Here is an 18934-nt window from a genome sequence, read left to right as displayed (position 1 = left end):
CTGGCTGGAAACTAATGGAGGTGAGGAGGGGGTCAGCAAGGTTGTGAAAGAAGAGGCTGATGTGGTTTGAGAGTCATCTCCGCGTCATCAAAACGCCATCCCAGAGCATCCTCTCAAGTCACCTGCCCATCTCTGGCATTTGCTGCCTCACCCTGCTCCTCCCCCAACCAGCAGCAAGGCTGCCTGCCTGGTGACAGGACTCTACCCCCAATCCAGGCCCCCTTCTGACCCTCCCTGTTGAAGGGGTCCCCGCGGATGTGGAGCCCTTTCCCAGGGCCAGGGTGCTTGGGGTCTCTATGAGGCAAGTCCGTCTCACTTGCCAGGGCCTTAGTTCAAGAGGCCAGAAGACCCAGGGTTTGGGGATGAGAGGAGCTGCAGGGTCCCCCTCACCTCACTGTGTGGCAGGTCCCACTCAGGCAGGGCGGCCTGGAGTCAGTTCTCATTCCTCCTCCGATCCCCTACCCCCAGCTGCTGAGCCATAGCCATAGGTGAGCTTAGGGGGCTTGGTGGAGGGGGGCGGAGCCCTGCTGCAGGGGGTCCTTTCAACCCTCAGGAACAGCAACAGGTGCTGGGGGTCAAGCTGGAGACCTTGCACCTGTTAACTCTTTCTTCCCCCTCTTTTCTTCATTCAGGCAAGAGGAAAGTGAGTCCAGGCTGGGCTCAATGAGTGAAGAGGGCAGAAGCAGAATTCTCAAGATCTGGGCTTGGACAAGTGTGACAACCTTGGGCCTATGAATTCAGCCCCTCCCTCCTTCCTCTAGTCAGAGACGGACTTGCAGGAGCTGGGGTGGAAGGGGCAGTCCTTAGAACACCATCTCCACTCGCCAGTACAGGTACCTCTGGGTCTGTGGGCCCCGGCTCAGTGTTCTTCCCTCAAAGCTGCCAGGACTGCCAGGCTTGGGGGCAGTGCCAGGCCGGCGGCAGCTGCAGTGGTGCAATCATTCTGGGAAGCCTGATTTTCTCTGTGGCAGGGGTCCGGCGGGGTGGAGGAGGAGGCGGGGAGAAGAGCCTAAATGGGAGGGAGGCCCCCATCAGGGACACCAAGAACCTGCTCGGCGGCTCCCCCGCCAGGAGGTCCCCCAGGGCTACACGGGCTGGCTGGGGCTGCGCAGGAGTGAGCGCGGCGGGGGTCTGACCCCGCGGGGCTCCGGTATCCGGGCCAGCTTCTCCTCGCTGCCGCCTCGGCCAGGCAGTCCGCCCCGGAGACACCTGTCACCGCCCCCTCTCCGTTCCCCAGCTGGGGGCTGGGAGGAAGGCTCCGGCCTACACCCACCCCGCGCCGCGCGGCTCCGCAGCGCAGCTCCGGGCATCTCGGCGCCGGGCCCGCCCCCTAGGGCTGCGGCGCGCGGGGCGGGGGCGTGGGGGGGGGGGCTGCGCGGGGCGTGGCGGGCCGGCCTCGGCGCTCTGGCCCCCTCCCCCGCCCCCCTTACGTCAGCCCCCGGCAGCTGCGAGCTCCCTCACTTCGCTCTCGCCCTCCGGCCGGGAAGCATGGGACGGTCCGGGCTCATCTGCGCCTTCCTGATCGCCGCCTGCTGCTGCTGTCGCCGCGCCGCGGGTGAGTGAGCTCGCTGGGGTGGGGGGGGCCCGCGCCCCCAACGGAGCGGCCCGGCAGTCCGGCGGAGCGTGCCCGGGAGGAGAGCTGGCATCGCGGCGGGGGCCGGGGCTTTGCGCTGCGTCGTGCACTCCTCTCTCCGGGTCCCAGGCACCCGGCGCGTTGCGCGCGTGCAACTCTTCTTTGCAGCCAGTTTGCAGCCTCTATTCCAGACCTTCCCGGGAGCAGAACTGGGGAGGCGGGGAGGGGGCTGCTGCCTGGAGCGGGAAGGGGTGGAGCCAAGTCCCTGGGGCCGCTGGTGAGAGCTTTTTCTCAGGTGCTTTCTCTGGGGAGCCCGTGATTGGAGCTTTGGCGGGAGGCGCCTCTACAGCGCATCCCCAAATCCTGAATCCCGCACCCGCCTGTTGCTGGGAAAGGCAGCTTTCTTAGCTGGAGGGGTGCGCCGACCCCTCCCTCTCCCGCCTGGGCTTCGAGCCAGGCTGGAGGTGAGCGAGATGGGGAGGAACGGCGGCTCCCACCCCGGCAGGGCGTTGGCAAAGCCTGGAGGGCGGTGTGGGTCGCCTCGCGCCTACCCGGGTGACGGGATCACAGGTGGCAGGGACGAGGGATCGAGGATTACCAGAGTGGAAGCGCCCCAGACTTGTTACACCTCCCGGAATGGGACCAAGTTCAGGTGGGAAATGCGCCCCTGCACCTCGGAGTTTTTCTCTGGAACTGCCTAGGAGCCGGGCGCTCCCGGGTTCACGCTGCCCTTGTATGGCCCGCAACGGTGTCGCTTGTTTCTCTTGGCTCCCTTTCCCGGGCTCCAGCCGCTGCCTGGCTTAGATACCCTGGTTGGGTATCTAAGCAATACCCAACTCGATGGCCTCGTGCCCATGCCGACGGTGTCCCTGGGGTACCCTTGGCTGCTGCCTTCCAATCCCTTCTGGGGAAACGGCTAAATCGGGCTCCACCCGCTGCAGAAGGTCCAGCCCCACCCGGCCCTGCTCTTCTAGCTCTGGGGAAACGGAGTCAGGGGTGTGGAGCTTTTGCTCTGGCTTGAAGACCACTGCATCTGCCCTTGTTATCTGGGAGCCAGCCCAGGCCAACCACCCGGGCACCCGAGTCCAGCCAGATGGTATGGAGTGACATCACCTCCTCGCGGGGCGGGCAGCGCACTAGCACCACTGACGTCACTCCTGCCCACTGCCTGGCCCTTGGCCTGACCCCTGCCCTGACCCCGGGGAGAGATTCTGGCCCCCTCCGTGACTCTGACCCCTCCATACTCACAAGACTCCCAGGATGGGGTCCCCTGAGAGTGTCGGATGTTCACGGCGGTGCTGCTTAAGGAGTATGAAATAAGGGCCTCCTGGCCAGCGTTGCCCTTTGGGTTTTATGGGGGATTTGGGGAGGGGGTGTGGGGGGGCAAAGGGTAGAGATGTCTTCCTCTGGGTGTGGGGACAAAAAGGGCCTGTGTGCCCCGGCCTGGCACATGCCTTGCATTCCCACACTCTGAGCTCACCCGGGGAGGAGGGAGCCTGGAAGGAAAGGGGCCTTCCTCTTGGCCCAGAGCCTGGGTTGCCCCTCTGCCAGCCTCATCTGGGAGGTTTCTGGTGCTCAGGGTCTCTGCTCCAATGACCAGAAATGTCCATCCCCAACTCCCTTGAACCGGGAGAGGGCTGGCCCAGGGTTCGGGGGTAAAGAGTGGTTGAGGGGTAGGAGGGGACAGTGCCCTTCAGACCCTCGAAGTGGCAGGAAGAGCAGCTGCAGCGGGCGGTGTGAGTGGAGGGTATGGAGAGCAGCTGGAGCTGACACAGCTCCTCCCCCATCCCCTCCCCGCCAGGTGTGCCTGGAGAGGCTGAGCAGCCCGACCCGGAGCTGGTGGAGGTGGAAGTGGGCGGCACGGCCCTTCTGAAATGTGGCCCCTCCCACTCCCCGGGCAACTTCAGCCACGCGGACTGGTTTTCTGTGAGTGCTTGGGCCCCAGAGAGGGCAGCAGGGGCGGGAGGCTCTGCCCTTCATGTAGCCCCAGGACGCTCACCTCCTCCCTGCCACCTCCCCTTAGGTCCACAAGGAGAAGCCAACACTCATCTTCCGCGTGCGTCAGGGCCAGGGCCAGAGCGAACCTGGGGAGTACCAGAATCGGCTCAGCCTCCAGGACAAAGGGACTACTCTGGCCCTAACAGGCATCACCCCCCACGATGAGCGCATCTTCCTGTGCCAGGGCAAGCGCCCTCGGTCCCAGGAGCACCGAATCCAGCTCCGTGTCTACAGTGAGTGCCCTGTCCGTGCCTGGTGGGCAGTGTGGGGCTTCGGAAGTGGTGGCCCCATGCCCCTCCCCATTTCTCTCCCTTGTAGAAGCTCCGGAGGAGCCACTCATCCAGGTCAATGCCTTGGGCATTTCTGTGAACAGTGAGGAGCCTGGGGAGGTGAGATCTGCCGGGGTGGCCGGCGGGTAGGCAGGAGCTAAGGTGGGCTTGGCGGGGTCGCAGAGGCAGGGAGACTCACACCCTGTCCTCCTTAGGTTGCCACCTGTGTGGGGAGGAATGGGTACCCCCTTCCTCAAGTCACCTGGTACAAGAACAGCCAGTCCCTGAAGGAGGAGAAGAACCGTAAGTCATCCTCTCTGCCCTTAAAAGCCATGCTTGTGGCACAATATGGGGACCACCTTGCATTTTATTTTACTTTTTTTTTTGGCCACACCACGCAGCATGCGGGATCTTAGTTCCCCGACCGGGGATCGAACCCGTGCCCCCTGCATTGGGAGCGCAGAGTCTTAACCACTGGACCACCAGGGAAGTCCCTATTTTACTTTTTTTTTTAAGTACACAAGTGATCCTTGAAAATATTCTCATAAGAATTCAAACTATGGAAAATCTAGAAGGAAAATTTCCTTCCTGCCCCAGACCCATTCCCAGAAATAGCTGTGCTGTCAGTGTGTACGTATTCACACGGATGCAATCCTTGATTTCTAGCCTACTTCTAGGTACTTACTCACACATGTAAATATATCTAGGACTACATAGGCTTTTGTTTTTTATTGTCTAAATCAGTGGTTCTCAACTAGGGGTGATTTTGCTCCCCTCCGGAACACTTGAGTGTCTGGAAATATTTTGGGTTGTCGCAAATGGATAGGTGCTACTGTCGTCTAGCGGGTAGAGGCCAGGGATGCTGTAAACATCCTACAGGGCACAGGGCATGTCCAGCCCCAAACGTCAGTGGTGCTGAGGTCGAGAAACCCTGATCTGAATGACACTGTGCGCTATACATTGTTACACAACCTTGTTTTCCTTTTGACGACAAGTCTTGGAAATCTTTCCAGGTCACTCTATTTAGATCTACCTGATCGTTTTCCTACTGCCAGCATTTCACACGGTGTATATAATATAGTCTAGCTAACCATTCATTCCCATTAGTGGATGTCCAGAGTGTTTTCTCATTTCCTTTTTTTTTAAATCCCTGCAGCAGTATTTGCACACATCCTTGTATGTGTGCCTATGTGTGTTTGTCTAGGGTAGATTTCGAGCAGGAAACTGCTGGGCTGAAGGGCCGCAGCTGGCATTGGTACCTGGCCCTCTCTCTACAAGGGCTCCCCTGCCACGCCGACCCAGGAGATCATAGGGTGGGGCTAGAGGCGGAGCTGAGGCCGAGCCCTTCGCCCCTTCCTCCCTGCCCAGGGGTCCACATCCAGTCGTCCCAGATCGTGGAGTCGAGTGGTCTGTACACCTTGAGGAGCGTTCTGAAGGCACAGCTGACCAAGGAGGACAAAGATGCCCAGTTTTACTGCGAGCTCAGCTATCGGCTGCCCAGTGGGAACCACATGAAGGAATCTAGGGAGGTCACTGTCCCTGTCTTCTGTGAGTACCGACCCATCGCTGTGGGGCTGGGTCCTGCTAGCTCTTGGGCTGAGAGCTGCCCCCTTTGCCTGTGCAGACCCGGCAGAGAGAGTGTGGCTGGAAGTGGAGCCTGAGGGGATGCTGAAGGAGGGGGACCGCGTGGAGATCAGGTGTCTGGCTGATGGCAACCCCCCGCCCCACTTCAGCATCGGCAAGCAGGTGCGGGGGCCTCTGTTCTGGGTGCAGGGGGGCAGCAGGAGTGGCTGGAGGCACACTCTGATCACGCCTTTGTCCTCTCGCAGAACCTCAGCACCAGGGAGATGGAGGAAGAGAGGACCGATGACAACGGGGTCCTGGTCTTGGAGCCCGCCCGGAAGGAGCATAGCGGCCTCTACGAATGTCAGGGCCTGGACTTGGAAAGCACGGCATCGCTGCTGAGCGACCAGCAGGAGCTGGTGGTGAACTGTGAGGGGCTGGGGGCCCAGGACAGGGGGACCAGGCTGGGGCGAGAGGGAATTTGCCCCGCCCTGTCCTGCCTGACACGATTGCTGCGTCCCCAGATGTGTCTGAAGTCCGGGTGAGCCCCGCAGCCCCCGAAAGCCAGGAGGGCAGCAGCCTCACCCTGACCTGTGAGGCAGAGAGTAACCAGGACCTTGAGTTCCGGTGGCTGAGAGAAAAGGTACCCAGGTGGGCTCAGGTCTCCGGGGCAAGGGGCTGTGGGGTGGGTGTGCCTAGGAGTGACCTCTGACCCATCTCTCACCCCAGACAGGCAAGGTGTTGGCAAAGGGGCCTGTGCTCCAATTACGCAACCTGAAACGGGAGGCAGGGGGAGGTTACCGCTGCGTGGCATCTGTGCCCAGCGTTCCCGGCCTGAACCGCACCCAGCTCGTCAACGTGGCCATTTTTGGTGAGGCCCTAGCCAGAGATCAGGTGGCCCCTTGAAGCCACCTTGAGTTGGGTGGTCTCAAGCTCTTTGGGGACCGAAAGCCACCCGCTGCCCTGGGGGGCTCTGGTGGGGAGGGGGGTGGCAGGCTGGCAGGGTTTGCTGTCTCACCCTTCCCCGCCCTGCCACAGGGTCCCCGTGGATGGCACTGAGGGAGAGGAAGATGTGGGTGAAGGAGAACTCCGTGCTGAATCTGTCCTGTGAGGCATCAGGGCATCCCCGGCCCAGCGTCGTCTGGAGCGTCGATGGCACGGTGAGCAGGCACATGGCAGCCCCCAGGCTCTCGTCCATCCCTGCGCGGGCTCTGCTGCCACGACCCGGCATCCTCCCCACCCCTGAACTGCGTCTCCTTCCTTGTAGGCCAGCGAACAGGACCAAGATCCGCAGAGTGTCCTGAGCGTCCTGAATGTCCTTGTGACCCCAGAGCTGTTGGAGACAGGTGCCGAGTGCGTGGCCTCCAACTCCCTGGGCAGAAACACCACCGTCATTATCCTGGAGCTGGGTAAGGGCTTGGTCCTGCAGAGTGGGGTGGGGGCAAGCCCAAGCAGGGCACGTTCCTATCCCACCCACCCCCCATCTGTTTAACCTCTTTCACCCCAGACTCCAACAGAAGCACTAGCCTCAGCACCTCCACCGTCAGTCCCTATGCTAGAGCCAACAGCACCTCCACAGGTGAGCTGGGCTGGATCGGGAGCAGGGTTGCGCCAGGGCGTCCTCACTCTGCCCTGACCGGGAGCCCAGGGGAGCTCTGTCGAGAAAACGATCAGCGGCCCATCTTCCATCAGCCCTGGGCTGGGCGGGGCCGCGATGGTAACATGGCAGCCTGGGGCAGGGAGTGACTCGGGGTGTCTTTTTGGGACAGAGAAAAAGCTGACAGAGCCCGAAAGCAAGGGTGTGGTCATCGTGGCCGTGACCGTGTGTGTCCTGGTCCTGGCTGTGCTGGGCGCTGTCCTCTATTTCTTCTACAAGAAGGGCAAGCTGCCGTGCGGACGGTCAGGCAAACAAGAGATGTGAGCACGGCACCCGGCACCCCACGCCCCACCCCATCTCATGCTGCCAGCTTGTTGCCTCCTCAGGGATGTTCCCCTGCTGGCCCCTGTGCCCACTGAGCCGTTAGGAGCAGGAGGGGGACCCTGGGTCTGAGCGCTCCCCGCCTCACCGCCACTACCCAGCTTCCGTCCACCACACTCCTCCCTCTCACCCCTGTGGCCCTTCCCTGAGCCAGACCGGAGCACCTAAGAGCCCTTCAGTACCCAGTCCCACGTCCCTCCCAACAGCCCCCATTCCCTTGCCCCCGAGTTGCCAACCTCTTGCCTCCCTCCCTCCTCCCAGCACGCTGCCCCCGTCTCGTAAGGGCGAATTTGTAGTTGAAGTTAAGTCAGATAAGCTCCCAGAAGAGATGGGCCTCCTTCAGGGCAGCAACGGTGACAAGAGGGCTCCAGGAGACCAGGTAGGAGGCAGTTCCTGTGGCCAGAGCCTGACACATCTTCAGGCACCGGGAGTGGCAGGGGCTGACGGTTGCTAAACACTAACTTTATCCTTCATCCTTCCCTGTTGGAGATGGGGAGCCGGCCCCATCTTGCCTTCCTAACACCACGCACAGACGATAGGGCCAGGCAGGTGGCTGAGGGACCCCGAGAGAGGGTAGCTGCCAGGACTGAGAGCAAGACCCCGTCCCATCACCATTTCCTGAACAGAGCTGGCGGCTCACGTCACTAGGTGTGAAGTGTGGCCCAGTGCGATTCGGGGGCCTCATCTCTTATTCCCGCCTTGCCATCCCCACCCCCTCCCCGGCTTCTTCCCTCCAGGCGGCTGCACCTAGTTCATCAGCTGTGGCTTTGGTCCCTCCTCTCTTTTAGCGCTCACACCTTAAACCCTGGTCAGTGTCTCTGAACACCCCCCTCACTTCTGCTCTTCACCCATCTTTAGGGAGAGAAATACATCGATCTGAGGCACTAGCCCACCGAATCACACGGCGCTCCCTCCCCTGCCTGGAACATTTCCTGTTCCCTGCTCACCTTCCTCCCCAGCACTCAGGATGGTCACCAAAGCCTCTAAAGTGGACAACACAGAAGACCCCCCTCCAGCTCACCTGCAGACCCCATTTCAGAGGGCACACGGGCCAGGACCAGAGCTGTCCTGAGAAGGACCTCATGTGGCCCTGGAGGCCCCCTCTTCAGGGACCTGTCCACCACTGTCTCAATGTGTTGAGTGACGCTCATGCCAAGGAGGGGTATCCCAGAAGCACACAGGAGAGTCTCTTGCAGAACTTGTTTCCTCTTTACACATATGGATGTAAATACCTGTCTTCTACCAGCAGCCGAATTAGGTAGCCTATTTATCTTGAGCTGACTTCCTGCTCCACTGCTCCAGGGCTGGCTTCATAATTCAGCTGTATCACTGAAGTAAGGATGCAGTGAGCCCAGGCCTCTCTCTGCTGGTGACGTATGTTGCTCACCCCAGTTCTGGAGAGACCCCAGCAGTATCTAGAAGCAGTTGCCAGCCTGCCTGCCTGCCTCTGGAGTCCCCTTTGCGACACTCTTTTCTTTCTCTGGGCAGAAGTCAGGACCTGGTGTCGTCCCTTAAAAGGTTTCCTGGGTGTATCTCATTGTCCCTGCAGTAAGGAAGCTGGGTGCCGCTTTCCAGAGTTAAGGCGACTGGGCCCGAGCCCCTGCATTCATTTGGCTCCCCTACCCTCTCAAGGAATCACGTAAGACTGAATGCTGGGGGTAGGGGTTGGAGATGAGGTCCAGACTGTCCTTTACGAGGGTTAAGGCTATAAAGTTATATTAGCAGCAGACTTCTACAGGCTGAGCTAATGGGCCTAGACCTTAGAAGAAAGGCCCTAATGGGAGAATGGTACTTGGAGATGAGAAACGGGCCTGGCTAGAGCTTTGGGGTATGTATGTCTCTGCGTGTGTCTGTGCGTACGTGTGTGTGTATATATATGGTTTTGTTAGGTTGTAAATTTGCAAATTGTTTCCTTTTTATATATGTGTATATATATGAAAAATAAAGCTTAATTGTCCCAGAAATCTTACACTGTTTTTTATTCATCATGGGGTACCACAGCAGCCTGGGGCCTCCAGAACTGGCACTGCACCAAAAGGAACACAAAACCCTTTGCAGTTGGGAGCAGGGACCGGGGGTTACCTCTGCTTCTGAGCAGAGGGCTCAAGCTCTGACACAGGGGATAATCAACTATTGAGCAGCAAAGCTGCCCTGCTCTATCTAGGCAGCTTGCAGAGCCTGGCGAGCTGCTGGCAAGGAGCTATTGCCCCTCTCCTGTCACTGAGACTGCCCTCAAGGTAGCAAAACAGACTTCTGCTGATGAACTGGTACGAGTAGGCATCTGGCCCCATAGCTCCCCAATGTATCACTCCCTAACCCACAAATGACCAAGAACTCGGGTCTGCTACAACAAAAGAAACTTTATTTAAAAATATTTTTTTACAGACATGGGTGCCTGAAAAAGCTCTTTAGTTAACTGTGTATGGAAATGAAAAAAATTAATAAATAACATTAGTATAACAGAACCTCTAAACATTAATACACTGGCAAAACAAAACGGACTTAAAATGAAAATGAATCTTAAAGCTCTGCTATTCTCTGTAAGAATATTTACCTTCTGTTTTATTCTTTACAGGTGAGAATGATTAAATACTGCTAATATAATTTTTTTATATTAATGACACATTTTTAAAATAGTCCACAAAAATCTCATCTAAGTTTTCATTTTGTTTTATTTTTAACACTGATATACAAATGGGACTCTTCATTCTGGAGAAAAGTATCAAGTTCTCTCCAGCCCCACCCAGGCCAAGAATGTCAAAATCCTGAATAAGGAGGACTTTGAAAAGAATTGTTTCTATCTCCCAATTCTTTATTAGTTAAAGGCAGGGAAGAAGTGAGAAAAGGAAAAGAGATAAGTAAAATGTCATCATACAGAAAACTTTTTTTTTTTTTGGTCGAAACCTACAGTGGCCACAATACTGAGGACAGGCTTCTGTTCCGGTATGTGGTCCTTGCTGCCCTTCCCAGGGGAAAACTCGCCCCTGCAGAGGGCACTAGTTGCTTAATGCTCTATGTCTGAAGTTTTCAAATGAAAGGAAAGCCAAGTCTAAAGGACAGGCAGGAGGTCTAGGCCAGTTCAGGACCCAGCAAAAAGACAAGACAAAACGAACAACCAAACAACCTCCCCTTTTCGGGAGGGTCCACCCTACACTGTTCCATGAAGTTGGGTCATTAATAGGATCGGGAGGCTGGGTCACTTGAAATGGTCCAGAGTATGCCTGGAAATCATGGAACGTTCTGTCTCTTCCTGCTGAACACAGAACATTCAACCTGATAACTGAGATTCTGACTGGAACCAACCAGATGATCCTGGGATACAATGCTCGTTTCTTCCAACTAAGCACCGTGGCAGGGAGAAGGGACCGCGGACACGCTGCACCTGGGGGCCACCTCCCCAGGCACACGGAGCACTTCCTCTCCCCTAGACCAGAGGGACTAATGACACTCAAGGTAGAGGAGCTAAGACTCTGGTATTTCCATATTAAGTCCTAAAATGCAGCCTGGGATACAGTGCTGCCTTAGAAAGGCACAAAATGTTTGGCTTATTTTTTTTTTTTTTCAGTGTGCTAAAAATTGTTTTGTTTTGAATAAAGGAAAAAAAAGATATATAAGGTTAAAAATCCCAAGTCACCACAGCCAGAAAGCAGATGTAGGAGGTACCTCATAGCTGCCACACCCCTACCACACGTTTCAGCAGGAGGTCAAGGCCAAGACACTAAAACAGTGCGGAGAAGGGCAGGTCAGGAGAGGAGGTATCCACTCTCATGGGCATGGCTCACTCACCCAGACAGCAGAAGGAACAAGCCAAGGAAGAGAAAACATGTGGTCTACAGACTTGTAAGCAGTTCTCTGCCTCTTCAGTTTCCAGACAGCCATAAGCATGTCCACCCTCACCCAGGACAGGGTCAGAGGTAGACAGGGCGGAGGGAACTGACACAAAGGGCACATCAGCGCCCATGCCAGAGTGCCAGGCGTGGGCACACTGCACACCCCACTTCAGGGCTTCAGCATGGAGGCAGCGCAGGGCCTGAGGAGGCTCAGAGAGCACGTACGGAGCAGTACTCCTCTGGCCTCCCAAACCGGCCCAGGGGCAGAAGGAGAACTGCGGGAGAGCGCCTCACACATTCGTTTTGGGGACTGAATAAGAACACGGGGCCGGGCAATCAGAACTCTGATTTGTTCCACTGCCAAACCAGTAGGAGACGCGAGGTTCGCTTTCAGCCTCTGCTCTCCAAAAACACAGGGAGCGGTCAGCCACATTCTTCTCAAGCACTGAACAAGGGAAGAGGCAGCGAGATCTCCAAACAGTTGTTAGTCTGTTAGTCAACAGCTGGCCCTCTGGCACCATGCTCTCCAGCCAACTGCGAGTAAGCCTCCAGGCAGGCCTCGCTCTCCCCACCCCGATCTCCCCCACTTACTCCTGGGCTACTTTCTGGAACCAAGAAAAACTGGTGCTCGCCTTTGAAACCAACCCAGATTTCCTAGAACTCTGTGAAGGCGAGTGGCACCGCTATCCCTCTGCCCCTTAATTGTGGCGCCTAGAAGGGAATTTCGAACACACAGGCCCCAGCCTTCATCACGGGCCTCAGTGTATATCTTTGGATTATTAGGTTACTTCTGTGTACATCAAATGACTCCAGTAGTTTAAAAAAGTTATAAGTGATTATGAAATGCCTTAATAACACAGGACAGGCTCCCGGATGAGATAAATAAGATCAAAAGATTCAGGCAAGCAGAAGCACAGTTTTAAAAAACCAAAAAATAAAGGCTTTACTATAGGACGACAAAGGAAGCAACTGGACAGGGCGGACAAATGCATCCTGTCTAAAGAGCTCTCAGTAAAAAGTTTCTCTAAATTGGAATCTATACCTAATTTATATCCTGGCAACTGTCCCAACTTTATAAATTCTTACTGGCAAAGTAGTTTCTGAGGTACCTCGGAAGGCCTGCCTAAGAATATTACTGCAGAGCTCCCCTCATAGAGGAAAGACCAGATAAAAGGGTGGGGAGGAGGGCTTGGAGGGAGGCAGGCCACGGGCCCATAGAATGAGTATGTTCTCAGCACTAAAACCTGAAGAGAGCCCAGAAGTCCATGGGTAGGGACCTCAGTGGATTTGTGATCTGCTCTCTAAATGAAATCAAAGAAGGCTAGAAACCTGAGACTGAATGAAGGCTAAGAAATGTCACCTAAGAAAAGATTAGCTCCAGAACAGGAGAAACTGGTCCTAAAGAGGGAGGTAAGAAATCTTGGATGCCAAGACTCATAAAGGGAAGAAAAACAGGAAATAAAGCAACCAAGAAGACAGTAACCTAAATTAACTTTAACCTAAGCATTTCCTCCAAGTCCCAGACATAGTCCCATGCCTGCCTTTCCACTCTCAGAAGAGCAGTATGGTAAGTTTTACTACTAAAGTAAAGTATTTTAGGGTATCTATCCCCGCCTCCCTGAGAACCTCCCCCTGCCCCTACTTCCCATCTGAACCAGCATGCCGCTTCTGCCCTGTGTGGCAAAGTCGGGGGTCGATACCTGATCCATGTGCTGGGCTGATCATAGTCTTTCTTGAGAATGTGAACCAAGAGGCACTGGGAATCTGTTAAAACGGTGATCCCATTTAATGGTGAGCTGGGGGTCGTGAGGACTGGGGTGCCTGTGTTGGGGCCATGCATACCGACAGACCGACGAGCAGGAGAAAGGACTAGCTGCAAAGTTTCTCAGCTCCACGCAGAATCAACTGTACCGCTTATCCTGGGTTCTGGGAAATACCCTGCATCCGTATGATTCCGTCCTTTCCCCTGCTTTAATCCTTCTGTTTCTTGCATCCAAAGGACTGCTCAACAGGACGGTCAAAGATACAGCCCTGACCTTCTTCCACTATGCATCCATCTCCGTGCATTACATGGCTACACGCATTTCTAAAGAGAGACTGCTAATGCAGACTGAGATCAAAGTAGAAATGGTAATGCTTTATGCCAACTGAGAATACTTTAGATAGAATTTCTAGGGCCTGAAGGTCTAGGAGGATAATAACGTGTTGACTTTCATACTAAGTTCTACGGTCTCTAAGCTCCGTACCCCTAGAGACACAGGCTGACGTTTTTGAGAACTGACTGAGTTCAACCTACGCTACTGCCTGGCTCTTGGGAGACCAAACAACTGGTTGAAGATCAGGACCCAGAAACAGGTGCCCATCCCTCTCGCACACCTTCAGCCCTTCTAAGACACAGGATCAGCTGAAAGGTTGCTGAAGGACTGGAAAACAAGTTCCATATAGAATGGGAGATGGTGAGAGGTCCCAGAAGGGTGATAAGAAAACTTCCTTATAAAGGGGATCAGAGGTACAGGCAGCTCAGTAAAAAGATCAAGGAAGGCACTAGAGTGGAAAGGGGTCTGTACGCAGATGCTTTACTTAAACATTTAACTGCCCTATTGTGCAACTCTGAGCCGACATACCAACCCACCACCAAACAGATTCTACTTAAACACATAAAAATGGTGGGTATCCATGAGATTTACATGGAGGAATCTCCCAGACATTGTCAAAGCTATGGGAAGACAATAGGGGTTAATGGGAGTGTCTTGAACTGATTTTTAACCAGGACAGCTCTATAAGGAAATGTCTACATAAGAGAGCTGTGAATGTAACCTGCACAATCTTATTGGGAACGGCTATTTTAGGGCCAAATGCACATGCTAGACAGCCCAAGTACAACCGCTCAACATCAGTAAACTTCAGGCTCATGGTAATCACTCATAAACACTTGCTGAATGAACAAACACAATGCTAGAGCCAAGCCAATAGTCAGAACACCGTTATTCCATAGGCAGGGGTCACTGCGGAGTCAGAAAGGCCAACAGCAAGAAGGGGGACTTACAGTTTGGGAAGAGGGCCTATATCCCTCCGCCTACAGTTTGGGAAGAGGGCCTATATCCCTCCGCCTTGCATGATGTGAGGTAGGAGAATATTCTGCACTAACACCATGGCTGATCACACACAAAAAGGTCTACATCTTGTTAAAGGGAACATATAGCTGGTCCCTATTTTGCAAGCAAATATACAAAAATTCATGTGGAAGATTGCTGACTGGACCATAAAATATATTTTACCTTTCTATAGAGGAAATAAATATTTTAAGTGTGAGGAATAGCAACCCCCCAACTCTTTTTTTAAATCCACAAAACAGCTAAATGATACTAATAGTACCTCCCCACACCCTGGGTCCTGGTGTTGAGAGTCTGTATAGGGAGCAAAAGAACAGAAGAATGGCAGAATATGTAGAGTGACTGGGGGACAGAGAGAGCTAGTGGAAGAGAATGGCCATCCACAGATATATATCACTATTTATATAAATATTAACACAAAAATGCTGAGACGATAAACTGCCTAATCTATTATTTACCTAAAGGGAGGTATATCATTGAGCCCACAGGGTTTTTCCACTTTGATAACTCCTGACTTCAATGGAAGGAGTACAGCAAGTGCAGCTGATTAAGTACTGCGAAGCAGGCACCCGGCAACAAGGCCGCTGTGTAAAGCAACCCAGGGAGACGTGGGGAAGCAGAAGGCCAGGTTGAACAGAACAGCCTAGTGCACTTGAGAAAAAGGAAAACATCAAAGTGGTTTTTACCTTACTTACCTGACAGGTAACAGAGGAGGAACCATTTGTAATTAAGAGCGGGAAAGGGGATGTGTTTGCCGAAAATGGCGAAATTCAAAGCCCACTTGTGAAAGGTCAATTTTAGTTAAAATCACAGCAGAGCCAAAGAATTAAAAGTTGCCATACAAATGGAGGACGAAGAATGGGTTATCGGGGCCTTAGTCAAAGGAAAATTTAAGAAGTTAAAGTCTTGGAAATATCCTCAACACAAAAGCCACGCAAAAACTTTCCTGAGCCTCACCTGGCAATCTCAGGCGTGGACCCAGGCGTGACCTCAGAGCATCCAAAGAGAAAACCCCTCACAGAATGGTCTTAGACCCTGAACACCTACAGATACATGGCCGACAAGCTAAGAACCAAGCCATGCAATGGTGCACACCTAGTTCAACCTGGACCCCCACGTTCAACACAGGGATCCGGCACCTAGTTTGGGGGCTGACCTGACGCGCCTCAAGCGTATTCCGTTATGAAAAGAAAGGATGAACCTGCCTTTAGCCTAGGTAAGTGAGGACATAATCTTCAAAGAAGATTTGGGATGCACTCTGAAAAGGCAACAGATATGCAGAACCAGTGCTTTGTTCTCTCGATAGATCTTCAGACCACGGGCAGTATCTACAGACAAGGAAAAATTCCAGTGTGGAGAGGTATGCAGACTGCTGTCATTTTCTCTAGCTCTCTGTCTAGGCCTTCGACATCTAAACAAAGTGCAAAACTGAATGCTACCACAAGTGAAACACTACGCTGGCTTTGAGAAGGAGATGCTAGTTACTGTTTCCTACTCTCTGCCGCTTTCCTCTGCCCTCTCCATCGCGATTCAGGCCCTCCTGCACCTGGTGGGGGCTGTATTATTTTCTGCCACGTAGAGGAGACACTGGGTAACCACAGCAAGTCAGCAAAAAGCCCTGAACTATCTCCTCTGGGAACATAAATGGCTCTGAGGCAAGAGGAGAAAATCAAAAGACCTAGGAGTAGCTGAAAGCCAAGAGAAGAGTTAGATAAAGTTTTAGGTCCAAAGATGACAAGATGGGAAAGAAAACAGGTGTAAGGAAAGTCATTTCTCTTTGGATCTCATGACAAAACCATGATTTAGATTGTGAGGAAGGCAGATTTATCAAAGTGCAGGCTTGCTTCTGACAAGGAGGAAGGTTACACACTGCTATAGGGAAGTCAGTAAGAGGCCCTGGCCAGAGAACTAACTGAACTCAAGTGGTATCTTGGCAGGATCTGCAGGAACGTACCAACGGTGCCCCACACAAGACTCTGAGTCTTCTTTACAAACTGGCGATGGCACAAGCTGCAGGGCTTTTCACATGTTGTCTGTCCGCAGTGAAGTCATTTATTACACCCAGTGATGTCTAATTACTGTGGGGAATGCAGTCACTAAAGAGTACATAGGACCTAACGTGAAGAAGAAAGGGGAAGGAAAGGAAGAAGGAAACGTTACATTCCCAAAGCCATAGGCACAAGAGAAAAGCAAGGGTGGCACCAAGGTAGGGTTGGTGCTAATTACCAGCAGAATGCTGTGCTACCATGGGTGGTATTCCCCCCATTCCTTAAAGGGCAAAGGAAAAACTCATCTCTGAAACTACAACCTGGCTCATATTCAAAGGGAGACACCCATATAAGCTGAAATTCACTGGGAAGAAAAACTGAAGAGATAAATCTTTATTGTCTGTTTTGTGCATTTTCTGTACAACAAGGTAAAGAGCGTGTGAATGGAGCTTCCTAAGAGCTTCATGGTATTTGGGCCAGAAAGCCATGCTGGAAACAAATGTTCTCCCTTCCCATTAAGTAGAAAACCTCGTGACCTACATTAGAACACACACCTGGCACCAAGGCAACCGACTCCCACAGACTATTTTCTGGGGAGGGCGTGGAATGTATCTGAAGGCCTCTATCTCAAATCAGTCACTATGTCATTAGGATAACTAAAACACCTTTTTCAAAACAGACTCAATGTTCCTATAGAAACAGTGCTTTGGAGTGACCAGTGTTCGCTGCGAGTATCAAACAGGACCGTAATGATAGAGCAACAGTACTTTTTTCCCACCTATCTACTAAACAAATCAACACCATCACACACAATAAAGAACATCCTATAAGCTGCTCGGCTTCAGTAAGGCTGGTCATAGCAAGCCCACTGCCAATGACAAGACGCCAAGGAGGAGGAGGGGGGAGGAGACTGAGGAAAGGACAGAGGGAGGGTGTTTTAAAAGTACAAGACTTCAGCTATGCACATTATAATCCAAGCCAAAGGGGAGTGTTGGAGTTGTAATACACACTGGGGTTGGGTATAAAACCACAGTTGCTGGCAGTCTTTAAGATTCCTTCTTAAACCTCTTGTGCTAATTCCCTGCCTGGGATTAACACACACAGCAGGTAAATCTTATAATCACAGGACACACACAACCACAGACAGACAGACAGACAGACAAGACGCACACAACCACATCCTTAACCTAAGAAAGTCTTAAGTCCTCAATTAGGATTTACAGCACAGTGCTTCTCCGACTGCTTTCTGGACCGTTCCCCAGGTAGGCTACCACTTACTAAAAATCCACACTCTCTCCAAGTGGGGAGGGACTGAAGGACACCTTCAAATGCACTCTCAAAACAAGTAAAATAATAAAACATCCTAGCTGCTCCATTCTCATTCCACTGCTTTGAAATCTTGGAACCACAGATGTGATATCCCACACAGGGCAAGACCTCATTGTGAAGTCTCCAAAGGAACCTCTCTGCCCTTTTAGGTGCTACTCGAGCAAGAGCTCCCAGCTCCTCGGTCCTCTAAGCTGCGGCACGGAGTGGGTGTGCTAGGTGGCTACATGGGCAGGAGAAGAAATAGAAACAAATTCCCGGAGGATGTTTTTGGCCATTTCAATATTGTTGTGGGCGATGACCAGAGCTTTCTGAATGTCCTGGTAGGAGTATCCCTGACTCATGAGGCTCTCAATCTCACTGGAGAGCTGCGGTGAGGTGGCGGCGGTGCTTTGCTGACAGCTACCTGCTTTTCGTTCAGAGTTGATTCTCCGAGGGAACGGTTTGGGTGGCCTCTCAGGAACTTGGGAACCCTCAGCGAAGTCTGGAAGAAAGAGGAAAGAGAATGTTTGCAACTCGGGGCGGGGCGGGAATCCTCATCCGATAACGATGTGCTAATACGAGATATTACGGACCTACTGTCCGTCAGGTACACGTGCGGTCACAAGGCGGGGTTTTACCGTTTCAAGGGCTTCTGTCTACAGCCTCCTCCCCTCGCAGCACAACAACCTTCTAAAGACACCACGCGCCTGTCCTACCGACAGGGACCACGCTGCCCTCCACACAGAACACCTGCACCTGCACCACGCTTTACACTGAGCACCAAGTTTTCACACACATCACTGCCTGAATTAGTTAAAAAACACTTCTGAGGGGCCAGAGAAGACGCTAAACTTCTCCCTATACAAATAAGGAAACAGAAAGAAGTCTAGGTTGCAGTGAAGAAGCATTAAACAAGGTTGGGTGGGTGGGGACCACTGCCTGTTTGGGCAACTGGACGCCATGTATCCTTTTCACCAGCTGTCCTGAAGGCTGTCTTCCATTTCTAAAGTGACAGCAACTCTGGCTGCTGCCCTCCCAGGCGGCCACAGGTGCAAGAAGAACAGTCCTTAACAGTCAAGGCTCAAATGCGGGCTGGCTCCAGGCCTACTCAGTGTGCTTTCCAGAGCTGGCACACCTCCTCTCCAATGGGACAGGGACAGCGCCCAGAGTGTGGTCTGAACCATCAAAATGAATTACTACTGTCATCACGCACGCTCAAAAGAGCCAGAAATCCTATTAATACTTACCCCCAGTGCAGGAAGAGCCAGGGTTTAAGGAACAACCTCATTTCTAAGTCTGGCAAAATCCTCAAGA

At 53.3% G+C, this 18934-nt stretch overlaps 2 protein-coding genes across 4 annotated transcripts in view; one reads left to right on the top strand and one right to left on the bottom strand.

Annotated features, from left to right (window-relative positions):
- The first annotated feature begins 1429 nt into the window (after nucleotides 1-1429).
- MCAM (melanoma cell adhesion molecule) lies at nucleotides 1430-9339 on the top strand. 2 transcript variants are annotated; one of them, XM_030839176.2, is made up of 16 exons: nucleotides 1430-1555; nucleotides 3375-3499; nucleotides 3597-3804; nucleotides 3890-3960; nucleotides 4056-4143; nucleotides 5209-5388; nucleotides 5465-5586; nucleotides 5670-5832; nucleotides 5928-6046; nucleotides 6133-6274; nucleotides 6442-6563; nucleotides 6671-6812; nucleotides 6911-6982; nucleotides 7173-7320; nucleotides 7643-7760; nucleotides 8240-9339. In XM_030839176.2, exons 1-16 carry the CDS (start codon nucleotides 1489-1491, stop codon nucleotides 8267-8269), a joined length of 1917 nt encoding a protein of 638 aa, XP_030695036.2. In that variant the 5' UTR covers nucleotides 1430-1488; the 3' UTR covers nucleotides 8270-9339. The 2 variants fall into 2 exon arrangements, with proteins under 2 accessions (XP_030695036.2, XP_030695028.2); XM_030839168.3 differs by lacking the exon at nucleotides 7643-7760.
- A 387-nt stretch (nucleotides 9340-9726) lies between these two features.
- Nucleotides 9727-18934, bottom strand: part of CBL (Cbl proto-oncogene) — a 95580-nt gene continuing 86372 nt past the window's right edge. For both annotated transcript variants that reach the window (XM_060304184.2, XM_030839161.3), the window contains one exon: nucleotides 9727-18122. In XM_060304184.2, coding sequence (XP_060160167.1) covers nucleotides 17854-18122 — 269 coding nt within the window. In that variant the 3' untranslated portion in view covers nucleotides 9727-17853. The remainder of the gene's footprint in view (nucleotides 18123-18934) is intronic.

Source organism: Globicephala melas, chromosome 8 (genome assembly GCF_963455315.2).
Source record: "Globicephala melas chromosome 8, mGloMel1.2, whole genome shotgun sequence".
Lineage (NCBI taxonomy): Eukaryota > Metazoa > Chordata > Mammalia > Artiodactyla > Delphinidae > Globicephala > Globicephala melas.
Note: the sequence above shows the minus strand (reverse complement) of the source record. Positions and strands in the feature narration are given on the sequence as shown.